At 37.3% G+C, this 26,074-nt stretch overlaps 1 protein-coding gene across 2 annotated transcripts in view; it reads left to right on the top strand.

Annotated features, from left to right (window-relative positions):
* Positions 1-26,074, top strand: part of DYNC2LI1 (dynein cytoplasmic 2 light intermediate chain 1) — a 71,524-nt gene that overhangs the window by 11,261 nt on the left and 34,189 nt on the right. For both annotated transcript variants that reach the window (XM_068564116.1, XM_068564115.1), the window contains exons 3-10: positions 8,541-8,575; positions 9,920-9,989; positions 12,128-12,216; positions 16,229-16,415; positions 17,347-17,415; positions 18,014-18,091; positions 21,310-21,386; positions 21,991-22,061. In XM_068564116.1, coding sequence (XP_068420217.1) covers positions 8,541-8,575; positions 9,920-9,989; positions 12,128-12,216; positions 16,229-16,415; positions 17,347-17,415; positions 18,014-18,091; positions 21,310-21,386; positions 21,991-22,061 — 676 coding nt within the window. The remainder of the gene's footprint in view (positions 1-8,540; positions 8,576-9,919; positions 9,990-12,127; positions 12,217-16,228; positions 16,416-17,346; positions 17,416-18,013; positions 18,092-21,309; positions 21,387-21,990; positions 22,062-26,074) is intronic.

A 26,074-nucleotide genomic window follows, 5' to 3' on the forward strand; every position in this document is an offset into this window, starting at 1 on the left:
AGGGTATCACAGAGTACTGAGTAGAGTTCCTTCTTTTTCTTGGATTGATCCCTTGATCATTATGTAGTGTCCTTTGCCTCTTGTAACCATCTTTATTTTAAAGTCTATTTTGTCTGATATGAGTATTACTACTCCAGCTTTCTTTTGATTTCCATTTGCCTGGAATACCTTTTTCCATCCCCTCACTTTCAGTCTGCATGTGTCACTAGATCTGAAGTGGGTCTCTTGTAGACAGCATATATACAGGTCTTATTTTTGTTATCTATTCAACCAGTCTGTGTCTTTTGGTTGGAGCATTTAATCCATTTACATTTAAGGTAATTATCGATATGTCTGTTCTTATTGCCATTTTCTTAATTGTTTTGGGTTTGTTTTTGTAGGTCTTTTTTCCTCCCTTCCTCTTTTGTTCTCTTCTCATGTGATTCGATGACTATCTTTAGTGTTGTGTTTGGATTGCTTTTTCTTTTTTGTGTATATCTATTGTAGATTTTTGGTTTGCAGTTACCATGAGGTTTTCATATAGCAGTCTCTATATAAACAATATTGTTTTAAGTTGCTGTTCTTAATTTCAAAGGCATTTCCAAATCTTGCATTTGTACTCTCACAATTGCTGGTTTTGATATCATATTTGTGTGTGGATGATTTCTGACCTTTACTGTATGTTTGCCTTTACTGGTGAGCTTTCCCATTTGTAATGTTCTTGTTTCTAGCTGTGGCCTTCTCTTCTGCCTAGGGAAGTTCCTTTAGCTGGTTTGGTGGTGCTGAATTCTTGCAGCTATTGCTTATCTCTAAGCTTTTGATTTCTCCATCAAACCCGAACAAGAGCCTTGCTGGGTAGAGTATTCTTGGTTGTAGGTTTTTCCCTTCCATCACTTTAAATATATCATGCCACTCCCTTCTGGCCTGCACAGTTTCTGCTGAAAAATCAACTGATAACATACAAGGGAAGCCCCATAAGGTTATTTGTTGCTTTTACTATTTTCTCTTTGTCTTTGATTTTTGTCAGTTTGATTAATATGTGTCTTGGCATGTTCCTCCTTGGGTTTATCCTGTATGGGACTCTCTGTGCTTCCTGGACTTGAGTGTTTCCTTTCCCATGTTAGGGAAGTTTTCTGCTATTATCTCTTCAAATATCTTTTCAGGCCCTTTCTGTCTTCTCTTTCTAGGACCCCTATAATGTGAATGTTGGTGCATTTAATGTTGTCCCAGAGGTCTCTTAGACTGTCCTCTTTTCTTTTCATACTTATTTCTTTTTTCTGTTCTGCAGCAGTGATTTCCACCCATCTGTCTTCCAGCTCACTTATTCATTCTTCTTCCTCATTTATTCTGCTATTGATTCCTTATAGTGTATTTTTCATTCCAGTTATTGTATTGTTCATGTCTGTTCTTTAAATCTTCTAGCTCTTTGTTAAACATTTCATGTATCTTCTCAGTCTGTGCCTCCATTCTTTTTCCAAGATCTCGGATCATCTTTACTATCGTTACTCTGAATTCTTTTTCAGGAAGATTGCCTATCTCCAATTCACTTGTTGTTCTTCTGGAGTTTTATCTTGTTCATTCATCTAGAACGTATTTCTCTTCTGTCTCATTTTGTCTAACTTTCTGTGTTTATGGCCTCTGTTCCTCAGGCTGCAGGATTGTAGCTCCTCTCACTTCTGGTGTCTGCCCCCAGGTGGGTGAGGTTGGTCCAGGGGCTTATGCAGGCTTTCTGGTGGGAGGGACTGGTGCCTGCCCACTGGTGAATGGAGCTGGGTCTTGTCCCTCTGGTGGGTAGGGCCATGTCAAAGGGTGTGTTTAGAGGTGGCTGTGAGATCAGGATGACTTTAGGTAGCCTGTCTGCTGATGGGTGGTGCTGGGTTCCCACCCTGTTGGTTGTTCGGCCTGAGGTGTCCCAGCACTGGAGCCTGCAGGCTGTTGGGTGGGGCCAGGTCTCAGTGCCAAAATGGTGACCTCCAGGACAGCTCACGCCAATGAATATTCACTGGGGCCTCTGCCACCAGTGTTCTTGCCCCCACAGTGAGCCACTGCCGACCTCCGCCTCCCCAGGAAATCCTCCAAGACCTTCCAGTAGGTCTGGCCCAGGCTCCTATGGAGTCACTGCTTTGCCCTGGATCCCAGTGTACGTGAAACCTTGTGTGCGCCGTCCAAGAGTCGAGTCTCTGTTTCCCCCAGTCCTGTGGAGCTCCTGCACTCAAGCCCCACTGGCCTTCAAAGCCAAATGCTCTTGGGGCTCCTCCTCCTGAAGCCAGACCCCCCACCCCAGGCTGGGGAGCCTGATGTGGGGCTCAGAACTCTCATTCCTGTGGGAGAACCTCTGAGATATAATTATTTTTTGGTTTGTGGGTCACCCACCCAGCGGGTGTGGGATTTGATTATATCATGAAAGTGCCCCTCCTACCATCTTCTTCTTTGTCTTTGGATGTAGAATATCTCTTTTGGTAGGTTTGAGTCTTTTTTGTCGATGGTTGTTCAGCAGTTAGTTGTGATTTTGATGTTTTCATGGGAGGAGGTGAGCTCAAGTCCTTCTTCTCTGCCATCTTGTCTCCGCCTCTCACTGTTGGACCAAAAGAAGATAAAAAGTCACTTCCAGGGTGAGGTCTCAGGGGAAGAGGGAACTATCAGTATATCTCAGTGTCCTGGTGCAGACTTCCACTGGTGGGACTTGAAATTTAATTGGTTTTCCAGTTGGGGAACCATCCTTGAAGCTGGCTCCCCATGTACCTATTGCTAATTTTTTCCACAATCCCCAACAGATGGTGAATGCATATTTTCATGTGGTCAGTTGTATCAAATCATCTGAAAGTATCGCTCTCCAGCCAGAGTCCTCCCATCTTTGAAACTTCTGTGTAGTCTGTACTGGTTATTCTTGGGGGCAGCTGCATAGCTACTGTCCCTCCCCAACTCTTGGGGACTCCCTTTGCATCTTTCTTGTGTTGGAGCTTCAGTTTCCTGGATCCTGTGTCTTCCGTTTTCTTGGTTTACTCACTTATCTTTGTGGAGCACATTCTTTTGTAGTTTCCTGGGAAAGTATACATGGGTAGTAAAATTTTTGAGACCTTGCATATCTAAAATGTCTTTATTTTACCCTCACTCTGGATTGAAAGTTTATCTAGGTATAGAATTCTAGGTTGGAACGAGTCACTTCACCTCTCTTTGACCCTAGTTTCTGTGTGAGTCTGGATTATTTCCTTTGGGAGTGACAGAAAACTCAATTCAAACTGACTTAGGCACTGTCTTAAATAGTTGTTATCCCCTACACTATTATACTTTACCTGTATTCCTCTTGTGATGTGTGTCATGAGATATCCTATGTATTATTCATTTCATATGGTCAGGCTACAGCCTCTAGTATACTTCCATGAGATTACATGTGTTCTGTTCATTTATTTTCTTTTTTTTAAATTAATTAATTTATTTATTTATTTATTTTTGGCTGTGTTGGGTCTTCGTTGCTACGCGTAGGCTTCATCCAGCTGCAGCAAGCGGGGGCTACTCCCCGCCACAGTGTGCGGGCCTCTCATCACAGCAGACTCCCTTGTTGCAGAGCAGGGGTTCTAGGCGCGCGGGCTTCAGTAGTTGTGGCACGCGGGTTCAGTAGTTGTGGCACGCGGGTTCAGTAGTTGTGGCTTGCAGGCTCTAGAGCGCAGGCTCAGTAGTTGTGGTGCACGGGCTTAGTTGCTCTGCCGCATGTGGGATCCTCATGGACCAGGGCTTAAACCTGTGTCCCCTGTATTGGCAGGCAGACTCTCAACCACTGTGCCACCAGGGAAGTCCCTGTCTATTTATTTTCATCCAAATGCATTTGTTTATGTTGCCACCACCTGCATGTTTGTGAGTTTCCATACAGATACACAAAGTGTGCTGCATTTTTCCTCCTCTTCTGTCTCTTTTTATTCTTCACATTGATATTGCACTCACTCATGCCACAGGTTTTGGTAATATATATGAGGTCATTTTGTTTTCCTGTGATAATACTGAACTTATTACTTGTAGTTTTGCATCTGTGCCTTTACTGTATTATTCTAAGGCCTTGTCTCAGCAGTTTTGTCATATGAATTACATGGACCCTCTTCCATTATTCTCTTTAAAAATTTTTCTTAATATCATACCTAATGACATCTCAATTTATCCAGACCTTTCTCTCTTGTTTTCTCTGCTCTCATTTGATTGTCAAGTTTCTAGGCATGGTCTTCTGATCCTCCTGACATATGTTTCCTCTCTTTTCAAGGGATAATCATTCTATGTAAACTATTAAATATAGAATGGATAAACAACAAGGTTTTACTGTATAGCTGAGGACCTATATTCAATATCCTGTGATAAACCATAATGGAAAAGGAAAAAAATAAAGCTTGCAGAAAAAAATTTTTTTAATGGTTAATCATTCTAGTATTCCTAGAGCGTGGCCCAGAAAACTTTGTCATTGACTAGTCTTTTACTTCCCAGAGCTTACTTTCTCACCCTAAACCTGAATCTCTAGGTGGTAGAAAAGTGGGAAGGAAGCTATCTAGACCTCTACATTTTTACTTTTCCAGTTTTCCATAGTCTAAGATCTGGTTGTCAGAAGATGCTTTCCAGGGTCCCTTAAGGGATAGCAAATACTCGGCACACATCTTCCACACACATCGTATCAATCGTGGTGCCTTTTTCTGCTGAGCCTGAAGATGACATCTGATCCACAGCATTCTAGGAAAGTGTTGGCGGTTGAGACACAGTCTGTTTGTCATTTCTGACCCGAGTAATGTCATTTATCTCCACACAGATTAGCAGAAGTCAGCCAAAATCCATGGGTTGATATGTGCACAGGTATAGCATACCCTTTAGATCAACAGAGAGCTAATATCACATAGAATAATCATTTGAGGACTTTAAGTGTTGTGTACCATAAGGGGGCAGTTAATTAAGAAATAATGTTGACTACAGTATTAGCATTCTCACTGAGACATGATTGAAAAATACCCGGATGAAATAATTTTACGTATGAAATAAATTATTTTATTTTTTATCACCTAATATTAGAACAATTACATTTTGAAAATAATATTTAGACATTTTGTGCAAATTCATGGAATTTGAGCTCATGGAACCATTGAGCTTGAAGTTAATGAACTAATTTTATACTTAGCTAATACCGTATTTAGTGTGAGTTAAAAAGTACTTATATTGATCTAGGAAAAATAATAGTAAATATAATTTAAAATATTTTAACTTTTTTATTTCATAATTTGAAAATATTAAGGTCTTCTACCTCAGTTGAGTGTAAAAGCTAGGACCCATTTAAATATCTAAGTCAGCATCTAAGTCAATAAGTCAGTATCTTAAATAATATTCATGTTTTGGATTCAGTTAGTTCACTTTTAGGAATCTCATTTAAGGAATAATTGAATTGTGCCAATGTTGTTTGTCAAAGGGCTGTTTATTGTTGTGAAAAGGACAGCATATCCATTGGAACACTTTAGTAGCAAGAGACCCCTCCCCACTGACTGTAAGTTTCCCTTGTTTAGCCAAGGGTAAAAAAGGTTTTGGAAGTGGCCATACAGAGCAGGAACAGATGCATCATATCTTCATGCAGCTTTGCTTGGCCCACAGAGTTTCTGCCAGAGCCGTAGAACTGCTGGTGACACCGTCTAAAAAAGGTTGAGGCTTGCAGATGCTGAAATTCATCTTATTTGGGGTTTATATTACAGACCTTCCTCGACATACAATGGGGTTGCATCCCAGTAAGCCTATCATAAGTTGAAAATACCGTCAGTCAAAAATGCGTTTAATACATCTAACCTAACCTACATCATAGCTTAGCCTAACCTACCTTAAATGTGCTCACAACACTTATATTAGCTTACAGTTGAGCAAAGTTATCTAACACAAAGCCTATTTTATAATAAGGTGTTGAATATCTCATGTAACTTATTGAATACTGTATTGAAAGTGAAAAACAGAATGGTTGTAAGTGTATTGGTTGTTTACCCTCGTGATCGAGGGGCTGACTGGGAGCTGCAGCCCACCATCATGAGAGAGTATATTAGTGCATATCATTAGCCTGGGAAAAGGTCAAAATTTAAAATTCAAAGTGTGTAGTTTCTACTGAGTGTATATCAATTTCACATCATCGTAAAGTCAAAAAATCATAAGTGGAACTGTCCTAAGTCGGGGACTGTCTATTTTATGATATTTTATATATATATAGTATATATAATACTATTTTATTTCTGTGCTTCATGCTTCTACATGTTAACAGACGTGAAGCTTTCAGGAACTAACTTCTGCATCAGTGAAGCTACATCTTTACTGGGCAGCGTCAGTGCCCAGGTAGCCCGAACACCCCTCTGTTTCCAGCTGTGTCCCAGAAGGATGGATGGACTTTGGAGGCCTCTCACTAAAGCTAAAGAGTTATTACTGTGGGGATTCCTAAAAAAGTGGTTAGAGAATGTGTTGTTTGTGTGATTTTGGAAGTGGTACAATTTCCAGTAGTGAAATGGTTCAAAATAGAACCTTGAAAGTGACATGTAGCAGAAGTAGAGTGAAGGAAAAAGTCTCTTGAGGAGGCAAAGGGGACTGAGAGGTTGGGGTCTTAAGTGGGTTGCCCATGCCCATGTGGGTGTGAAGTTAACAAGACTAATGACAGTAGCTGAGAGGGAGAGGGAGACTGTAAGCCAGAAGAGATGACACCCATGAGGGTAGACTGATACAAGCCTCTAAGATTCTTGCCAGAGAAGAGAAGTAGAGTAATTGTTTACTCTACTGCTGTGATTGAAGTAATAGAAGATGGGATTCATTTTGATAGTCTCTAAATGAACTTGTACTGTGTCAGTGCTTCTTGGACTAGGAAACCCGGGGGTCTGTGGATGCTTTCTCAGAGTGCAACAGTTTACTAGTGAATTTTTAAAATTTGGATCATTATTTTAATGGTAATCTAAAAGTTGACTTCAGTGCCCAGAGTTGAGTTTATTTGGAATTCCACCAAGTAGTCTTATACATTTAAATAAAATTATAATAAAAATAATTTAAATCAACACTATGGGATCATGAGAACTTGAGAAAATTGGCTAGATATTATCTAAGATTCCTTCCAATTCTAAAATACAGTAATTGTATACTTTCTTGTACATAGAATACATTAATTTTTAGGTATTTTCCTCATTTATTTAAAACTTTAAAAATATTCTACATGTACACATTTGGTACAGGATAATTTGAAAATCTGTATTTTCTTAAAAAAATTAATCACCTACAAAGTTATCATCTGGAAACATTCACTATTAACATGTGATGTCTCTCTGGATTTATTTGTGTATTTTTTTCTCTCTCTCTGTATCCATGCATATTATATATGTATGTGCATCTCAAGGAAGTAGGAAAAGAAGCTTTTTAACTGAAAACAGGGTCATGCATAATCTATTATGCATGTCTTACCATGTCAGTATGTATATTCCTACGTCATCATTCCTGTTAGCTGCATGTTATTACATTATACGGATTGCCGTAATTAATTTAGCCAATCAATCCCCTATTGGGGACGTGTAGATTGTTTCTAGTTTTTCACTCTGATATAACACCTACCAATAAATATCCTTCAATAATATATATTTTTAGTACTATTCCAATTATTTATATATCTCATTACCAAAAAAGAGTCCTTCAATTTGATCATAGCCCAGATATAATCTGGAGTCATTTATTTATGATTATCTTTTTTTTTTTTTCTGGTAAATATTATAGGTTTCTTGGCTTAAAAAAACACATGTATAGTAAAATAATCTGTGTTTTTGGTAGTCCAGAGTTTTCCAAACTGCTTTCTTTGGATCCTAAAGGTTTCCTTCGGTAGAGCTTTCCCCTCTGCTCCGCTTTTGTCTATTTTCTTGTAAGAGATTGTTTGTTTAAAAAAAATAGTTTTACTATTAAGAAAACAAACACAATGATTTAAACCACTGAGCCAGTCCCTGGTTAAGATGTGAAGTTACGTTTCATGATTAGTGGCAGAGATGGGATATCCTATATGCCATCCTATATATCCTGACTCCTAAAAAGAAATTTAGAATAAATACATCTCCTAGAAATAAAACAAACCCAAAAAAGTACTCTAACCTGGTATCTGGATTGCTTACTTGGAACATACTTTCAACATGTCCTTTATTTGTATGTTATCTTTTTTTATTTCCACTTCAACAAATTGGAATTAAAACATTTTAGAAGACACTAATCATCAGCTTAACCAGTAATTAGCATTGATGATTAGAGAGAAAATTTAAGACAGCTGCCAAGTTGACCACTAAAATGAGGTTTGATTTGCTGGTATTTGTCATCTGCGGGACTTTATAATTATAATAATAGCAGTGTAGTTGCACTCTGATGGAAAGTTGACAGTTAACTTTTTCTACTCATCAAACTTAGGAATAATTCTGAAAGTTTCTAGTTTCTAGTTTCCAGGTAATTTATCATTCAAGTGATTAAAAGCTATTTTGGGCCACAATTATGAACAATAATAAAATTTTACATGTGGATGACATTAACACAGTATTTCTTTCTTTTTGAATTTCCAGGGAAAGACTACTATTATTCTAAGGTGTCTTGACAGGTAAGTGTTATGTTAACCTCTAGACTACATTTGCTTATTCTTGTTGTGTAGGGCAAGTTAGAATCTAAAAGACATATGGAAAGAGAATAATTTTGAGGCCGAAACAAAATATTTTAATTCTTAGTGAATCCTTATTATGGGTTTTACAATCTCCTTTAAAGATAAAACCAAGAACAAGCAAAAAGAAATTATACAGGATTAATATTGGATTTCCTTATTTGAGGGGAGAAATTAACATAATTACTCAGCCTACCATAGTATTTGCTTTTTTTGGCTATGCTACTCTGATATTTAAACTTTTTAGTTCTGTCTGGTTCATGACTGAACATTAATTATAATCTTCGAATTGCTCATGGGTATACTTTTTTTTTTAATTAATTTATTTTTATTTTTGGCTGCGTTGGGTCTTCGTTGCTGCGCATGGGCTTTCTCTAGTTGCGAGCGGGGGCTGCTCTTCGTTGCGGTGCTCAGGCTTCTCATTGCAGTGGCTTCTCTTGTTGTGGAGCACGGCCTCTAGGCGCATGGGCTTCGGTAGTTGTGGCTCTTGGGCTCTAGAGCGCAGGCTCAGTAGTTGTGGTACACGGGCTTAGTTGCTCCGCAGCATGTGGGATCTTCCCGGACCAGGGCTCGAACCCGTGTCCCCTGCATTGGCAGGCGGATTCTTAACCACCGCACCACCAGGGAAGCCCTCTCATGGGTTTACTTTTGAAGCACATTATTGGTCTTTAAACTGTGCATGTTACCATTTGTTTTATATACTTCCTAATCTTCTATACCATAGAAGCATGCCACCAGATTAAGATTTAGGATTATGATTGGTAGGTGTTGCAGGAAGTTGATATGGAAAGTCTTGTTTGTTTGTAGCTCTCATTAGCTAAATGATGCCTACGTTTGAACCGTGATTTCAGATTGAGAACTGTATAAAAATCTTTCATTGATGTCACCGTTAAATTGATAGTCATTAGGTTCCCAACTCCCCACATCAAGGCTGAGCACACACCTGATGTCAGTGCTTCCCACGTGGCCTGGATGCAAAGAGCTTGTGCCCTAACATGGCCACCAACACTGCCAGCTCCTTCTCCACTCCCCCAACAGTGTTGCTAGGAGCTGCCACTACATGCAGGTGCCATTATTCTCTGCAGTTGCTACTAAAGATGGTATTTTGAAGGCTTATTTAATTTTTATGTAAATCCTTAATCATTTTTATCTCAATGTGTTATACAAGGTGTAACTTCTCTACTAATCAAAGTTTTTAAGAGGAAGCAAAAATAAATCAGGTAAGATGATAGCGTAAGAAAATAATTCCACCCATGATGGTAATACTACCTGTCTTTTATTGTGAAGGGATGAGCCACCAAAACCAACCTTAGCCTTGGAATATACGTATGGAAGGAGAGCAAAAGGACATAACATAGTGAGTGTCTTTTTGGTGATGCTGTGCTACACACACATGGAGAAGTGAGGATGCTGACATTGTTTTATATTTTCCATCTTACCTACAATCGATGCACATATCCAGCTGTACACTTCATAGCTATGTACTTTTTAACTCAAATGCAACTCAGCACATATGAAGCCAACCGAACTGTGGGGAAATATTTTGGCCTTCTCATTTGTTATGTCTGAAAATGCTTGAATCGGATTCCTTTGTAACTTTATTGTACAGTTTTTTGGCATATTTTCTTCTTTTAAATGAGAATAACATCGTGAGTTATCCTCTGTCTCCAAAAAATCTGCTAAAAATATGAATTTGACCTGTGGAATATTTATGAAAAAATACTGGTCAAAATCCAGATTATTAGCATTTTTACAAATACATCTTGAAGTTGGTAATGCTGTTTGAGACCACAGGCCCTAATTGGCTATAATCCTCTTTTCACTTGTGTTAGTGTATCTACAGAGGAAAATTAGAAATTGTTCAGGGTACAGGGAGAACTTATAGTGTATGTTAGAGGAATAAAAATTCCTAAATGGAATTCTCTTTTGGAGTTCTCATATGAAAAGAGGTCGTTTTTTAAATAAAATTAGATGTACGGAAGAACAATCTAGAATACAGTAGAAGGTCCCATATCCCATAACACAGGCAAATTTTTATAGATTGATCCAGTCCAAGTGTTTGATCATTAGACAATGTATAAACAGTTAAAATTGGCTGTTGCTGCTTCCTGGATTCACCAATGCCAAGCTGGTTATTAAAACAGTGAAATTAAAAAGAGAAAAGAAAAAAGTAATATATTGAGATGGGGGAGGACTTTATTTTTGTGACTCACATGAATCTTTGCATGAGTGATAAGCCTAGAAATGGAATTATCCTTTTCGTGGGAAACTCTGAGACAACTTTTCATAAGCTTAACTTTTGAGAAGAGCTCTAAAAACTTTTCTTCATCCAGTTGTGAATCAAGGGAGATTATCCAATGCAAACTTATTTCCCCCACAAACATTAATGATTCAAATAGCAACCGCAAAACAATTTTAATGGTTGAGATAACTTGTCAAAAATGCAAAATATATATATTCATCTAAAACTGCTTTAATGACCACCTGCCTCTTCCAAGTTCATGGTATTAGACACATAAAAACTCATGTGATTCTTTTTCACCTATTTGTTTCTGCTAAACTTTGTGCTATCAAGTTGGGCTTTTCCATATTCATTCTAGAAGCCTCACATCTTTCTCAGATTTAATGTCTCCTAAAAGTTCTAAATGGAAGAGCTTTATCAGCTCCTCACACAATCTTGGTGTCCTGAAGGTTCCTCAGTGTCTGGCCAGAGGCAGAGATGCCATCAGCTAGCCGGTGGTCTAGGAGAGCTGTTGTGGAATAGATGGTCTTATTTCCAAGCTACTTGGCTGCCCAGCCCTTTCAATCCCCTAGTGTTGGAGTCCTCTAAAAAGGGAAGCAGGTGTTGAGTCTCTCCTTGTTCCCCCACCTACCGCTTGTATGGCCAGTGCCAGCCGGTCACATTCCCCAGGGAAGTCAGGCACAGACCGGCTGCTTATATACTCTTGCCTGGGAAATCCCGGTCTGCAGCCCGGACTGCCATCTGTTCTTCCCGTTTCCTCATGTCTTGTCTGTGTGTCTGATTTATTTTGTGAGCTTCTGCCTCCCTCAATTAGGATGTTTTCCTGTTCAACTGTTTTATTTCTATCTAAAATTATAACTGTTTTCAAAAAGACAATTCCAAATGTGTTCAATTTGTTAATTTTATTTCTAATTTGAGTGAGTGTCTGCTACATGTGATATTTACAGAATTGGGGCACTGTTTAATGTCTTCTATTAAGTTAGGGTAGAATTAGGGCATTTAGTACACATGTACATTCTTAATGTTTCATTGTTGTTCTTTGGAATAGAGGTTTTGATGCATTTTGAGGGATGGAATAGAGAAAGGAAAAAATTTCCTTTCCTTTCCTTTCAAAAAATTGCCAAGAAATGGTCTTGAGGACTATAATATCTTGTATCCATAATTATTACTGGCTGGTACTAATGAAATATAAGAACTATTTAAAATTTAAAAACATCAAAGAACATTAATATGAAAAAACCCTGTTTTTTCAGCCAAAAGATATTGCTCATTTTTGGGAACTAGGTGGAGGAACCTCTTTACTGGACTTAATCAGCATACCAATCACAAGTGACACCTTACGGTAAGTGTGGCCAGCTCCAGGAACAGTTGCTAGTAAGTGTCCAGTGGAGGCCACAGGATGAATATGAGTAGGCTTTTGTGAACCAGAATTTGCTGGGACAGTTTTATGTTGCTGAAGGCTTACGTTCACTTCCTTTCTATGTGCTTAAACTGTAATGCTGTCAGAGATTTTAAAAGAACCAAGGTTCTGGCCTGTGCTGAAGTGAAATAGTTGGCATTCCAACTAGTAACATATTTTGCAAGCCTGCAAACAAACAGAATACGTCAAATAACACTTGGGCAATGAATTCACTTGGCAAAAATAAATTTGAAAACAATTATTTCTAATACCCATCCAAGCGTGAGCTAATTCAGCCCTGAGCTTTTCCTGCAGCTGGACATTATGTCTACTTTGAATTTAATGCTAATTAATACCATTGAAGCTTCATCCAAGGGAAGTCTATGAGTCAGAGGAGGAAGAAAGTCTCTATTTGCTGACCTAAAAGAAACAGAACCTGGGGGAAAACCTCAAACCCTTTGGTGGTGTTTTCCTGACAATGACTCCCACTCGTGGCCAAATCAGATGTGGAAAACTGTCATCTTAGCCAAGGAAAACAAAATTTTTAAATCTGAAATATCTTACTCCTGTCAGAGTTTAACACAAACCATTGCTGCTGCCTGGACCAAATACAAAGAGCTTGACAATTATTTGTTAAATTTCAGCCATTAAGATCTTTAGAGTATGGAATTATTTCTTGTTAACAGGATAATTGTTTTTCTATAACTAGCAGGTAATGTTGGCTTTATTTGTCCAGTGACTTTTTTTTTCTTTTAAAGAAATATGATTTACTGTCTTTTACTTATTACAAACGTAATGTATGCTCATATGGAAAACTTGGAAAAATACTGAAAGGTACATAGAAAGTAAAAGCATCCTCAATCACATGAAAAAGAACTACTCTCAACATACTGAGGTATTTCTTTCAGTGTTTTCAGTGTTCGTAAATATACTTTGTACAGGTATGGGATATTGTATGTATATAGATTTAGATCTTGCTTTTTCACTTATAACCACCGTTTTCCCCTGACATTATTTTTCAGAATCATGGGATTTTACAGCTGTGTTAGTTTTCATTTGCCCTCCTTTAACAGAGACAAAGAATCGAAGCTGCCTGAGAATTCGGGCAGCTCACGGTGGTGTGGTTGTGAAGAGATGGCGAGGATGCGGGGGGGAGCTGAAGGATCCAGAGCTGCCAGCCAGCCTGGCCTGAGGCTGACAGGAGTGAAAAGGCCGGGAGCAGCTCTTACCTGGCCGTGAGCTGGCTCCAGTGCTGGCCCTGACTTGCACGTCACCTTGCCATATTACCTCACTTCCCTTCTCTAGACCTCACGGGCTTGTAGAAATTCTGGTTTCTGCAGGAAGCTAAATCTTTCCAGCTTCTTTAATGCCTCACTTTGTGAGTTCTTGGTCTTCTTTCCCTGGAACCCCAGGGCAGCTGGAGCCTGCTTTAGGAGAGAAGAGGGGTCAGGGTTATGATGAACAGAGGGCAGGGGCGCCATAGGCCTGGGTCCAGAGTAGCTTGCTGAGTGATTGAAGAATTCATGGAAAACATTTCACTCCTCATGTAGCTGCAAATCTCAGAGTGTTTTGTGGCTGGAATTAATTTGACATATAATTTCCTTATGTTGGACAAAGCCCAGCGACCTCAACAGCCGTACCAGTGCTCTTAGATACTGTTTATCTTTAAGATGCCTGTTCATAGAATAATTATAGATGCACTCACTGAACATTTCCACAGACCTTAGATAATTTGTAATAGAGCATTTCTTGTGGTCCACTTCCCTGTTTTAAAAGGTCGTGTTTTTTTAAAAAAATTTTTTAGCTGTCATTTGCTATGAAGGTAAAAGTAACACAGATATTTCCAGTGCACTGGAAACATAAATTTTAATCTTAGAAAAAAGTTGAATAATCCATTTCTCCTTTGCTTAAAACAAAGTTATTTTCATTTGGAAAAAATGATAAATTTTATGTTATATATATTTTACCACAGTTAAAAAAAGTTCAAACATAGTCCTCTCTTTTTTAAAGATTAACCATACTAAAACTCTGAAAATATAATTAGTTTCCTCACTTATGTATATATATTCTGTTACAATTAAGCAAAACTGGTTCTGAGCTTATTAAAATGACATAGAAGTAGTTGGCTAGAGAATTTAATGGCACAATAATTTTATAGAAAATCTTGATAATTAATGTCTAAAAAGACTACTTTCTGGATTTAGACCTATAGTATAGAATTCAGCTACTGTTCTGCTTTAATTACACAACACAGCTGATTTGCTCAAACTAAGCAAAATAACTTGACCATATTATAACTAGCATGTATTATAATTCCTTTCTATATCTACTAGCAGAATGTTTGCCCTGTTGATCAAAAATATATTGGCCCATGATTATGGTTCTGCATACTTACTATGACCATTTTCTGAAATACTCTTATATTTGTTTGTTTTTTATTGTAAAATATCATAACATAAAATTCACAGTTTTAGCCATTTTTAAATGTACAGTTTAGTGGCATTAAGTATATTCACGTTGTTGTGCAGCCATCACCACCATCCATCTCGAGAACATTTCATCTGCCCAAACTGAAACTGTACCCAATAAATAATAACTCCCTATTTCTCCCTTCTCCAACCCCTGGCAACCGCCATTCTAGTTTCTGTCTCTACGATTTGACTACTCTAGGTACCTTATGTAAATGAAATCATACAATACTTGTCCTTTTGAGTCTAGCTTATTTCACTTAGCATAATGTCTTTAAGATGCATCCATGCTGTAGCATGTATCAGAATTCCCTTCCTTTTTAAGGCTGAATAATAGTTCATTGTATGTATATACCACGTTTTGTTCATCTCTTAACCCATTGATGGACATTTAGGTCATTTCCACCCTTTGTCAATTGTTAGTGATGCTGCTATGGACATTGGTGTACAAATATCTGTTTGAGTCCCTGATTTCAAAACACCCAGAAGTGGAATTGCAGGATCCTCTAATTTTTTGAGGAACCACTATACTGCTTTCCACAGTGTCTGCTGTACTATTTTATATTCCCACTGGCAATGCACCAGGGTTCCAATTTCTCTATATCCTTACCAACACTCGTTATTTTCTGGGGGGGTTTCGTTTATTTTTACTTTTATTTATCATAGCTATCCTAATGGGTGCGAAGTGGTGTCTCATTGTGGTTTTGATTTGCGTTTCTCTAATGATTAGTGATATTGGGCCTCTTGTCATATGTTTATTGGCCATATGTATACCTTTAAATAGAGAATGTGTATTTGAGTTCTTTTCCCTTTTTAAATTGGGTTGTTTGTTGTTGCTGAGGTTAGATTTACATGAACATGAGCACACATGCATGTGGTCACAGTGGCGGTGTGTGTGGTGGCCAGGGGTGTGCTTTCAGACAGGCAGCAAGGTACAGCAGAAAGGCACATGGCTCTGGATCTAGATAACAGCTCTACAATTTACTAGTTATATGAATCTGTGCCTCAGATTTCTAATCCATAACATGGCCACCATAACATCTTCTAGGAAGTGTTGTTGTTAAGAGTAAGTAAATAAGCTAGGTAGTCCCCCTAGCAAGGACCATCAGTAAATCTGTTTTCTTCTCCTTCACCAGGTTGTTGCATTGTTGCTGCTGCTGTGATTATTATTTTTGCTTCCCTTCTTTGGAGCACACAGCAAAACTGGATCTAAACATGGCATTGTTGGACCCAATTGCTTGCCGATTATTTGAACTGGATTATTACTAGTTCAAACAAAAACTTCAGTTGTGACACTTCAATATCACTAGGGAAAAGCACTAGAATAAATAAGGCTATAATTTTAGCATTTTTTTCTTAGAAAATTGCTGGGTTTTTTTTTCCTTAAACTATAGTGTTATTTTTAGAAAATAAATTTCGGTATAGTATGGTTTCAAATAGTAATTATTTTGAGTCTTTTTTTTTGAAACATGTTTTTATTTCTTTAGGACATTTTCTATTGTTCTTGTTTTGGATCTTTCGAAACCTAATGACCTTTGGCCCACCATGGAAAATCTGTTGCACGCCACAAAACTTCATGTAGATAAAGTGATAATGAAACTGGGGAAGAAAAATGCTAAAGCAGTTTCTGAAATGAGACAGAAGATATGGAGCAATATGCAGAAGGACCATCCAGTGAGTTACTGTTGGGATTATCCCTAGAATTCTTAGCCCCATATATAGTTAAAGATAACATCACAAACAACTTCTTTAGATTTTTATGCATGAGTTGAAATTCATTTCATGTAGATGAACCTGTTCACTGGAAAATTATAGCAATTTAATAAAACCTCAGTAAGGGCAAAACAAGGAAAAAGATTTCATATGTCTTCTTGTTAGACATCTACTGTGATTGTTATGGCATATTACACCAGTGAAAAGGAATAGAGTTTTAAAGTAGTAGTTTGATACTGATTTTATAATCTCTGTAAAATGAAGATAAAAAACCAGGTTGTACAAATGTCACCTGGCAAAGGCCAGATAAGACTACAATTTTAAGCAAGGAATAGAATTTTAACAGCCTTTACCGTCACTATACTTTACATTCATTTAGTGTCTGTCACATAATCAATATCTTTTTATCATCTGTTAATTAATTAAACTATAAACTCGCAATATGATAACACAAGTAAGTCCTTTATATACAATCATGAATGTCATCTTCTAGAAAACCAAGAGCAGTATTTTATATTGCCCAGAGTTTATGTGAGTGCGTTTTACAAAGGTAATATCAGAACAAAACTGATAGTTTATGGTTCCCACGTATAAATGTTATTTTAACAAACAGTTAATACGAAATAAAAAAAAAAAAAACAGGAAGGTGACATATTTAAGAAAATAAAAGGACACAACATGAAGAATAAATATCATAGTTTAGGGAATTGTCATTTCTAGTTTTATGCTTGAGAAATGTATTGATAGTTTAAGAAATTAAATATTGAAACAACCTCTATGTCAAGCAAACAATGTCAACATTATGGGAAGATTTAAAATGATATAAGTAGAAATTGATGAATACATAGTGATAAACAATTATAGTGAATCAATGAAATATGTTTGTTAACAGGATCGTGAATTAATTGACCCATTTCCAATTCCTCTGGTCATAATTGGAAGTAAATATGATATTTTTCAGGTAAGCTCTTCCACTTCTAGTTCAGCTTGTTGTACATGCACGCCTAGGCTTTATAGGAGAGGAACAAAAGTAATAATGAAATGAGAAAAATGACTCTGGGAGGGAAAGGTCAAGGGGTCACATATCTTAAAGATTTTGGAAAAGAGGATATAGTTGGGAAAGAGAAAATAGGTAAGGAACAGTAAATACAGTGGAATGGGGATATGGCAGAAGATTTAGAAACTGAATCCAGTCCAGTCACCAAGGGACAGGGCTTATGTCCCAACTTTTAAATCGCAGAAAGTAGAAAATTGGTTTCTTCTTATCTTTGCTTGTCAGAGAATCCTTGGGGTATTCCGCACTATAAAATGTGTGCTTATATCTAAATTCTATTGAGCTAAGTGTTTAAGCAAGGAAAGATCTGGTAGCCGCAGCTCTAGAAGGCTGCAGCTACTGTTCAGCTCTCTGTAGAAACAAACGCCAAGGTAATGGAATCCTACTCAAGGTATGTTCCAAAAAATAAATAAGAAAATCTATTTCTGTATTGAATAATTTGCGCCTTTCTGCTACAGACACTAGTTGTCTCAACTTTTTTCTTTTTAATAACATATTTCTTCAGGATTTTGACTCTGAGAAGAGGAAGGTAATATGCAAGACACTTCGATTTGTTGCACATTATTACGGAGCATCATTAATGGTTTGTACGTTTCCTATCCTTTGGGTTTGAACGGACAGTAACAAATTTGGAAAGATTAACAGCTTGGTACACAGTTATGAATGCTAATGCTTTTACTAACGCGTGTCATTCTCTCCTTTCCCATTGCCTCAAAACCCTCTTTTTACAGAGTGTTTATAATGTATTTCTAGAACACACTCTGCTAGATGGCCTACCATTTCTCTGAAGCAAAAGTTCTAAATTTCTAATAGCCATAAACCCCCATCAATCTTAAAGAGATAAATTGGTTGTTTATTTATTCGTTTTAGTTTCCCCCTAAGAATTAGAATCTATGTTCTCTTAAAAGAAAAGAGGAAAAGACTAACAATTTTTTAAAAACTTAAAAAAAATGCTGTTTGTTGTAGAGGTTAAAAATATGAACTTGGGAGTCATGCTGCCCGGTCAACCATTTACTAGATATGTGGTCTCAGACAAGTCACTTAATCTCACTGAAGCCTCAGTCTCCTGGTAAAATGGACAAAACAATACCTTCTTCATAGGGTTGTTGTGGGGATTAGTAGCCCGAGTACTGTGAAATGTTTAGCACAGGGTCTGACACAGAGTTCAATAAAGGCTGGTTCTTATAATTACTGTTATCATTATCTTCCACAGCAGGACCAAATGTTGCTGCATATCCTCTAACGCAATAAAACATAAACGCATTTTTTATTAAAAAAAAAAAAAAAAAGGGAAAACTTTCTTCCCATTTGAATGGTCTCTTTTTCCCTCTAAATCAGAGTGCTCAGAGGAACCTGTAGAAAACATGGCCTAGTCCCCACCCTTCGTGGCTAGTATACTAAGACGAAAAGTAATAAATATGATCTGTATTTAAAATTTTTATACTTTTCAGAATGCTCCAAATACATTTTATTATGTATTTTCTTAAATATCATTACCTTTTATGTTTGTACTGTATCTGCTTACATATTAGGTTGACAGGGTACTTTGGAAATATTCTTTTTTTAAAATTCTTTTTCATATTCTTTTCCATTATGGTTTATTATGGGATATTGAATATAGTTCCCTGTGCTGTACAATAGGACTTTGTTGTTTATCCATTCTGTATATAATAGTTTGCCTCTGCTAGTCCCAAACTCCCAATCCAACCTTCCCTCACCACCCCCACCTTGGCAACCATGAAAATATTCTTTATTGTTTTGAACAAGATATGAGGAATTTAAAGTAAATTATTCATTCAGAGTACAGAAGCAAAGACCATGGATCTTGTAGTTTCTTACTTTCACCACTAGATAAGGCCCCATACTTACTTCTGGTTAGTTCGCTGAGGGAAATCCCTATCTTTCTTTAGGAACAGATCACATTTGGTGATCCATCAGGGCCAGACTTGTCTTACGGATGCAAATTTAGGTGAAGTCAGGTCAACCCAGGCCACAGCAGGCCTGCAGTTAACCATGGTTCAAAAGACCCTAGAAGGTCGGGGACTAGGGAAAGGATTTGAGACTCCTTCATCTCAGCTTTCAGAAAGCCAGAGGGTTCAGAGGTTGGGGTTATAAGAGCACTCTGGACCACCAGGGGAACCATAAAGCTTTTCTAGCTTCCCACACCAAGAAGAAAGCAGCCAGAGTTATCAAAGCCCCACCTTTCAGTTTCACTTCCACTCTTACCCTACAGCCCAGACTTGGGTACTGCTTTACAAGGTTCAATGATACTCAGCAGTCTTTTTTTTTTTAAACACTATAGTTTATCCTTTATAATTCAGTCAAGAATACTGGTTCAACAGTATGAGCAATCTAATAAAGTTAACAAAAACAAACAAACAAACAAAAACATTGGTAAGTAGGACCAGATTCAGTGGAGAGCCAACAGGATGTTAGGGGACTTAGAATTATGATGTATGAGGGACGGTATAGAATTATATTCTGGCATCTGGATTGTGATAACACTCTTTAAATATTCGAAGGACTGATCCACGGAAAAGGGATTAAATATATTCTTTGCTTTCTTAGAGTCAATAACAAGGAATCAATAGAGCTTAGTTCAAATTAAGAAAGAAATTTCTAACACTACCATTATCTGAAAATGGAATGAGTTGCTTTTGGAGATTATGAGTTCCCAGGCATTGAGTTCATAAGTAAAAGCTCTACAGCTATTTCTGGAGGATGTTTTCAAGGCAGTTGATGCAGTAGATGGGGTTGGGGGTGGGGTTGAGTTAGAAAACTTCCCATGTCCTATGAAAGACATTTGTGACGAGGTTTTTTTCCTCACCATATAGAGAACATAATAGATAATATAATAATGATGATGATGAAAACTTGTGTTTTTAAAATTCAACTGAAGTTTTCATATTAGAAAATTGTCTCAATAGAAGCCTAAAATTTTTCAATTTTTAAAAATAAATGTATCAAATCTTATATATTCACATGAGTGTTCTCCTTTGAATGTTTTCCCTGGAGCCTGTTCTTAATCCAGAATGAATCTTATCCTGAAAATTGATCTCTGTACGTTATAATTACATCTCATTTTGGTTCAAGATTGTTTTTCCCACTTTCATACATCTTGGTCATTCTTATTTGGCTGGGTGACTTTGGTATTTCCAAAAACCAAATTAGTCTTAAAAGGTTTGTAGGGTAACCATATGTCCTAGTTTCACCTGGTTTCTTAGCTTAATGATTAATAGTACCCACCCCGTTTCATTCTCTAAAATGTTCTGGTTATGACCACTCTAGTTACAGACCACCGCTGAGAATATTCAGTAGCTTATTTTGCAGGTTCCAAAGGCAATTCAGAAGAGAAGTTAAAAAATCATTTTAGTGAGTATCAGTATCTGTTGGACTAATCTGCAACTCCCACATTAACTGCTTTGAAGACAGTCATATGCCCTTAGATGAAAAAGTTATTTATGATGCATACCTCCTATTTTTTAACCAACCAGATTGCATTTTGGCAATGATTACGATCCATTTGTGGGAGTAGCGGAAATGATCAGTGCATAAACACAAGTCCATTCAGTATCATGCACTCATGAAGTTTGAAGAGTAAGTTAAAACAAACTTACTGAGATTTTTCTTTCCCTTTATTCAAAGGTTTTGTTTTGCTTACTGAAACATAAGTATTGTTGGACAAGTAGATAGTAATTCTCTCTGCAATCTGTACTTGTTCAAAGCCGTATTTATTTTACCTGTTTCTGTGATTTGAAAGCAGAGCATGTAATTTATTCTCCTGATTTTTTTTCTTTCTAGTTTACCAGTAAATCAGAAGCTCTATTACTAAAAATACGTGGAGTTATTAACCAGTTGGCATTTGGCATTGACAAAAGGTACCGTTAAAATATTTTTTAAATATCTTTTTATCTTTTTTTTGTTTGTTTGTTATTGTCTCGTCTGATTATTGTTCTCACACATCTTTTGTTTCTTGACCAGGAAAGTGCCTCAGATGACTGTTCTTAGAGTTAATTTCATATTGTCTCCTGCTTCTTATATTGTTTAAATATTTATCAAATTTTACAACTAAAATGTTATATAATACTTAGTTTGAGACTAGACTAAAATAATACTATTATACTTGTTTCCCTGATTTCTTTTACTTCTTTTCCCTCATTTCAGTAGCTTTCCCGCTATTATCACTTTTTTATATTGATTAGAAGTGGAATCAATCATTTTAGTGTGTATTTTTCTTAACCTTGCTACTTTCCTTGGTTTTGATTTGAAGTAATTTGGGTCTGTCATTTTTTTTCTCCTATAATACCTTTATTAGTGCTCTACTTTAATTGTTAGAATCATATTAATATTCATTCATTCATTTTGAGCAATGCTCTCACCAGTGGCTAGATATAAAACTTGGCTCTTGTATTTACACTAGAGAGTGGCGGGATATTTGATTGCTAAACTAAATTGGATTCTTTTTTCTTCTTATCCATGTAGCAAATCAACATGTGTGGATCAGAATAAACCACTGTTTGTCACAGCAGGATTGGATTCTTTAAGTCAAATAGGTTGGTGAACTTATTAAGATTGTTCAATGGTTTTTTAATTACTTATTGATTTTGTCCTACTCCCTGTTCACTTCATCTCCAACATCTCCTAACTCTAACCACCATTTCCGGTTTCATTATTGTTGCTGTTATTCTTATGTATTTATTTGTATACACAGTATTGATGCAAAATGCATCACATTGACATATTTGTGATGGAAGGGATGTTGTCACATAAGAGACTGATTTCTAATCTATATTCCACTAAAAATTTTGCATGTATTTTCTTTCCCTCACTGATTTCCAGATACTTTTAAATTTTAGCTCCTTGCGTTTACAAGAAAACCAGAAGCATAGAGTGGTCAGGAAATTCAAAGCTATATATTATGGGCAATGATGAAAAATCTGAGATTCAAGTATTGGAATAAATCAAAAAGAACACAGTTGTACTAACTAGGTATGCCTTAATTTTTCATTATGAAAAATTGCCTCTCATCTAATGGGATATGTTTCCTAAACTTACAGATGTCCTAGACTCATGAAGCAAAAGAAATTTCAAGAGTTTATATAGTCAAGCTCCTTATCTTCTCACAGAAGCTATTTTCATTGTGGAGATTTTCAGGCCTAGCAACTCTATATGCTGGGGTTGGCATAGTTTGGTTTTAACACTCTAATTGACAGTAATTTTCTTTTTTATTTCCCATCCGCCATTACTCTTACAAGCTAAAGTTGACTTGACTTCAAATGTAGAGATCTTTGTCATGAGATTGTAGATTGAATTGGAATGAAAAGAATAGAGGTGTTAATGAGTGATTATAAAGACTGATTTTTATAGTAATAATTATTACCAACTTAATTTCATTAGCAGTGAGAATCACTGTGTGTAATGATAGATAATGCTGATGGAAATCTTTTGCCCACATAAGTAGTTGGAGGTCAGAAAAGGGTTGAAAAATACTGAACTTAAAAAAATCATGGAGGGACTTCCCTGGTGGTACAGTGGTTAAGACTCCACGCTTCCAGTGCAGGGGGCCAGGGTTCGATCCCTGGTCAGGGAACTAGATCCCACATGCATGCAGCAAATAAGAGTTCACATACCAGAACTAAGGAACCCGCGTGCTACAACTAAGGAGCTGGTGAGCTGCAACTAAGGAGCCTGTGAGCCGCAACTAAGGATCCCGCAAGCCACAACTAAGGAGCCTGCCTGCTGCAACTAAGGAGCTGGTGAGCCGCAACTAAGGAGCCCGCCTGCCGCAACTAAGACCCAGTGCTATCAAATAAATAAAATTAAAAAAAATCATGGAGCTTGGACCTCATCAAAATTAAAAACTTTTGCTCTTAAAAGCCCATGTGAAAAGGATAAAAAGACATGCTACAATCTGGGAGAAAATATTTTCGAACTACATATTTTACAAAGGACTAGTATCTAGTATATATAAATAACAGTAAAAAAAAAAAATCCAATTAGAAAATATGCAAAAGAGGACTTCCCCAGTGGGGAAGGCTCCACGCTCCAACGCGGGGGGCCCAGGTTCAATCCCTGGTCAGGGAACTAGATCCCGCATGCATGCCGCAACTAAGAGTTCACATGCTGCAAGTAAGAAGTTCACATGGGGCTTCCCTGGTGGGGCAGTGGTTAAGAATCCTCCTGCCAGTGCCGGGGACATGGGTTCGAGCCCTGGTCTGGGAAGATTCCACATGCCGTGGAGCAACTAAGCCCGTGCGCCACAACTACTGAGCCCACATGCCTAGAGCCCGTGCTCCGCAACAAGAGAAGCCACCACAATGAGAAGCCCGTGCACCACAACAAAGAGTAGCCTCTGCTCGCTGCAACTAGAGAAAACCCGTGCGCAGCAATGAAGACCCAATGCAGCCAAAAAAAAAAAAAGTCCACATGCTGCAACTAAGAAGTCTGCCTGCCGCAACTAAAGATCCCACGTGCAGCAATTAAGACTCGGTGCAGCCTAGATAGATAGATAGATAGATAGATAGATAGATAGATAGGAAGAAAATATGCAAAAGACATGGCCAGATATTTCACTAAAAAGGATATACAAATGGCAAATAAGCACATGAACAGATGTTTAATATCATTAATCATTAAGGAAATGCAAATGAGATATCACCACACACTTATTAGAATAGGTAAAATAAAATATAGTGATAACACCAGATGCTTGTGAAGGGGATGTGGGGAAACTGGATCACTCATACATTGCTGGTGGGGATGTAAAATGGTACAGCCACTCTTGAAAACAGTTTGATGGTTTCTAATAAAACTAAACTTGCAGCTACCAAGTGACCTAGAAATTGCAGTATTGGGCATTTATCTGAGAGAAATGAAAACTTATGTTCACATAAAAATCTGTACACAAATGTTCATGACAGCTTTATTTGTAATAGCCCAAAAGTGGAAACAACCCAGATATCATTCAACAGGTAAGTGGATAAACTGTGGTATATCCCTACCATGGAACACTACTCAGCAATAAAAAAGAACAAACTATTGATACATACCAGCAACTTGGGTGAATCTCCAGGGAATTATACTAAATTTTCAAAGCCAATGAGAAAAGGTTACGTACAATATAATTCTATTTATATAAAATTTTGGAATGAAAAAATTTTAGAAATGGAGGAAAGATTAATGGTTGTCAGAGGTTAGGGACAGAACTGTAGGTAGGGAGGTAGGGGGAGGGATCGAGAAGGAGGTAGGTGTGGTTATAAAAGGGCAACACAAGGGATCCTTCTGGGAATGGAACTGTTCAGTATCTTGACTGTGGTAGTGGATACATGAACCTACAAAGGTGATAAAATTCTGTACAACTTAATACACACACACACACACACACACACACACACACACACAAATGAGGACAAGGAAGAGACTTGGGAAATCTAAATAAGATCGGTGGATTATATCAGTGTCTTACCCACCAAAGTGGTAAGGAGGCCCTGAAAGATCAAGAGTGAAACAGTCTTAGTGAACAGTGTAGATGCTAGAATAGAAAGAATGACAAATCTCAGACTGTGGGTTGAAAATTGCCAAGAAGTGGCAGCATATTTTCAAACTTTTCATATTAACTTAGTTTTAAATTAAATTATACAAGCAATACATAAAGACATTCTCCTTGTAAAATCTTGAAATAGTACGTATTAGGATCAAGTTTAATATTCCAGACCATTTTCTATATATGTGAATGTGGTATAGAAAAAACTATTGTTTTGTTTTTTAATGTAGTTTTTATTTTATATTGGAGTATAGTTGATTTACAATGCTGTGTTAGTTTCAGGTATACAGCAAAGTGATTCAGTTATACATATACGTATATCCATTCTTTTTTCAGATTCTTTTCCCATATAGGTTATTACAGAATATTGAGTAGAGTTCCCTGTGCTATACAGTAGGTCCTTGTTGATTGTCTATTTTATATATAGTAGTGTGTATATGTTAATCCCAAACTCCTAATTTATCCCTCCCCCACCTTACCCCTTTGGTAATCATAAGTTTGTTTTCGAAGTCTGTGAGTCTACTTCTGTGTTGTAAATAAGTTCATTTGCCTCGTTTTTTTAGATTCCACATATGATATCATATGATATTTGTCTTTCTCTGACTGACTTACTTCACTTAGTATGATAATCTCTAGGTCCATCCACGTTGCTGCAAATGGCATTATTTCACTCTTTTTTATGGCTGAGTAATATTCCATTGTATATATGTACCATATCTTTTTTTTTTATTGGAGTATAATTGCTTTACCATATTGTGTTAGTTTCTGCTGTAGAACAAAGTGAATCAGCTATATGTATACATATATCCCCTCCCTCTTGAGCCTCCCTCCCACCCGCCCCCATCCCATGTGATGACCCCATGCTCTAGGTTATCACAGAGCGCCGAGCTGATCTCCCTGTGCTATACAGCAGCTTCCCACTAGCTATCTATTTTACACATGGTAATGTGTATATATCAGTGCTACTCTCTCAATTCATCCCACACTCCCCTTTCCCCACTGCATCCACAAGTCCATTCTCTA

This window comes from Eschrichtius robustus, chromosome 15 (assembly GCF_028021215.1).
Source record: "Eschrichtius robustus isolate mEscRob2 chromosome 15, mEscRob2.pri, whole genome shotgun sequence".
Lineage (NCBI taxonomy): Eukaryota > Metazoa > Chordata > Mammalia > Artiodactyla > Eschrichtiidae > Eschrichtius > Eschrichtius robustus.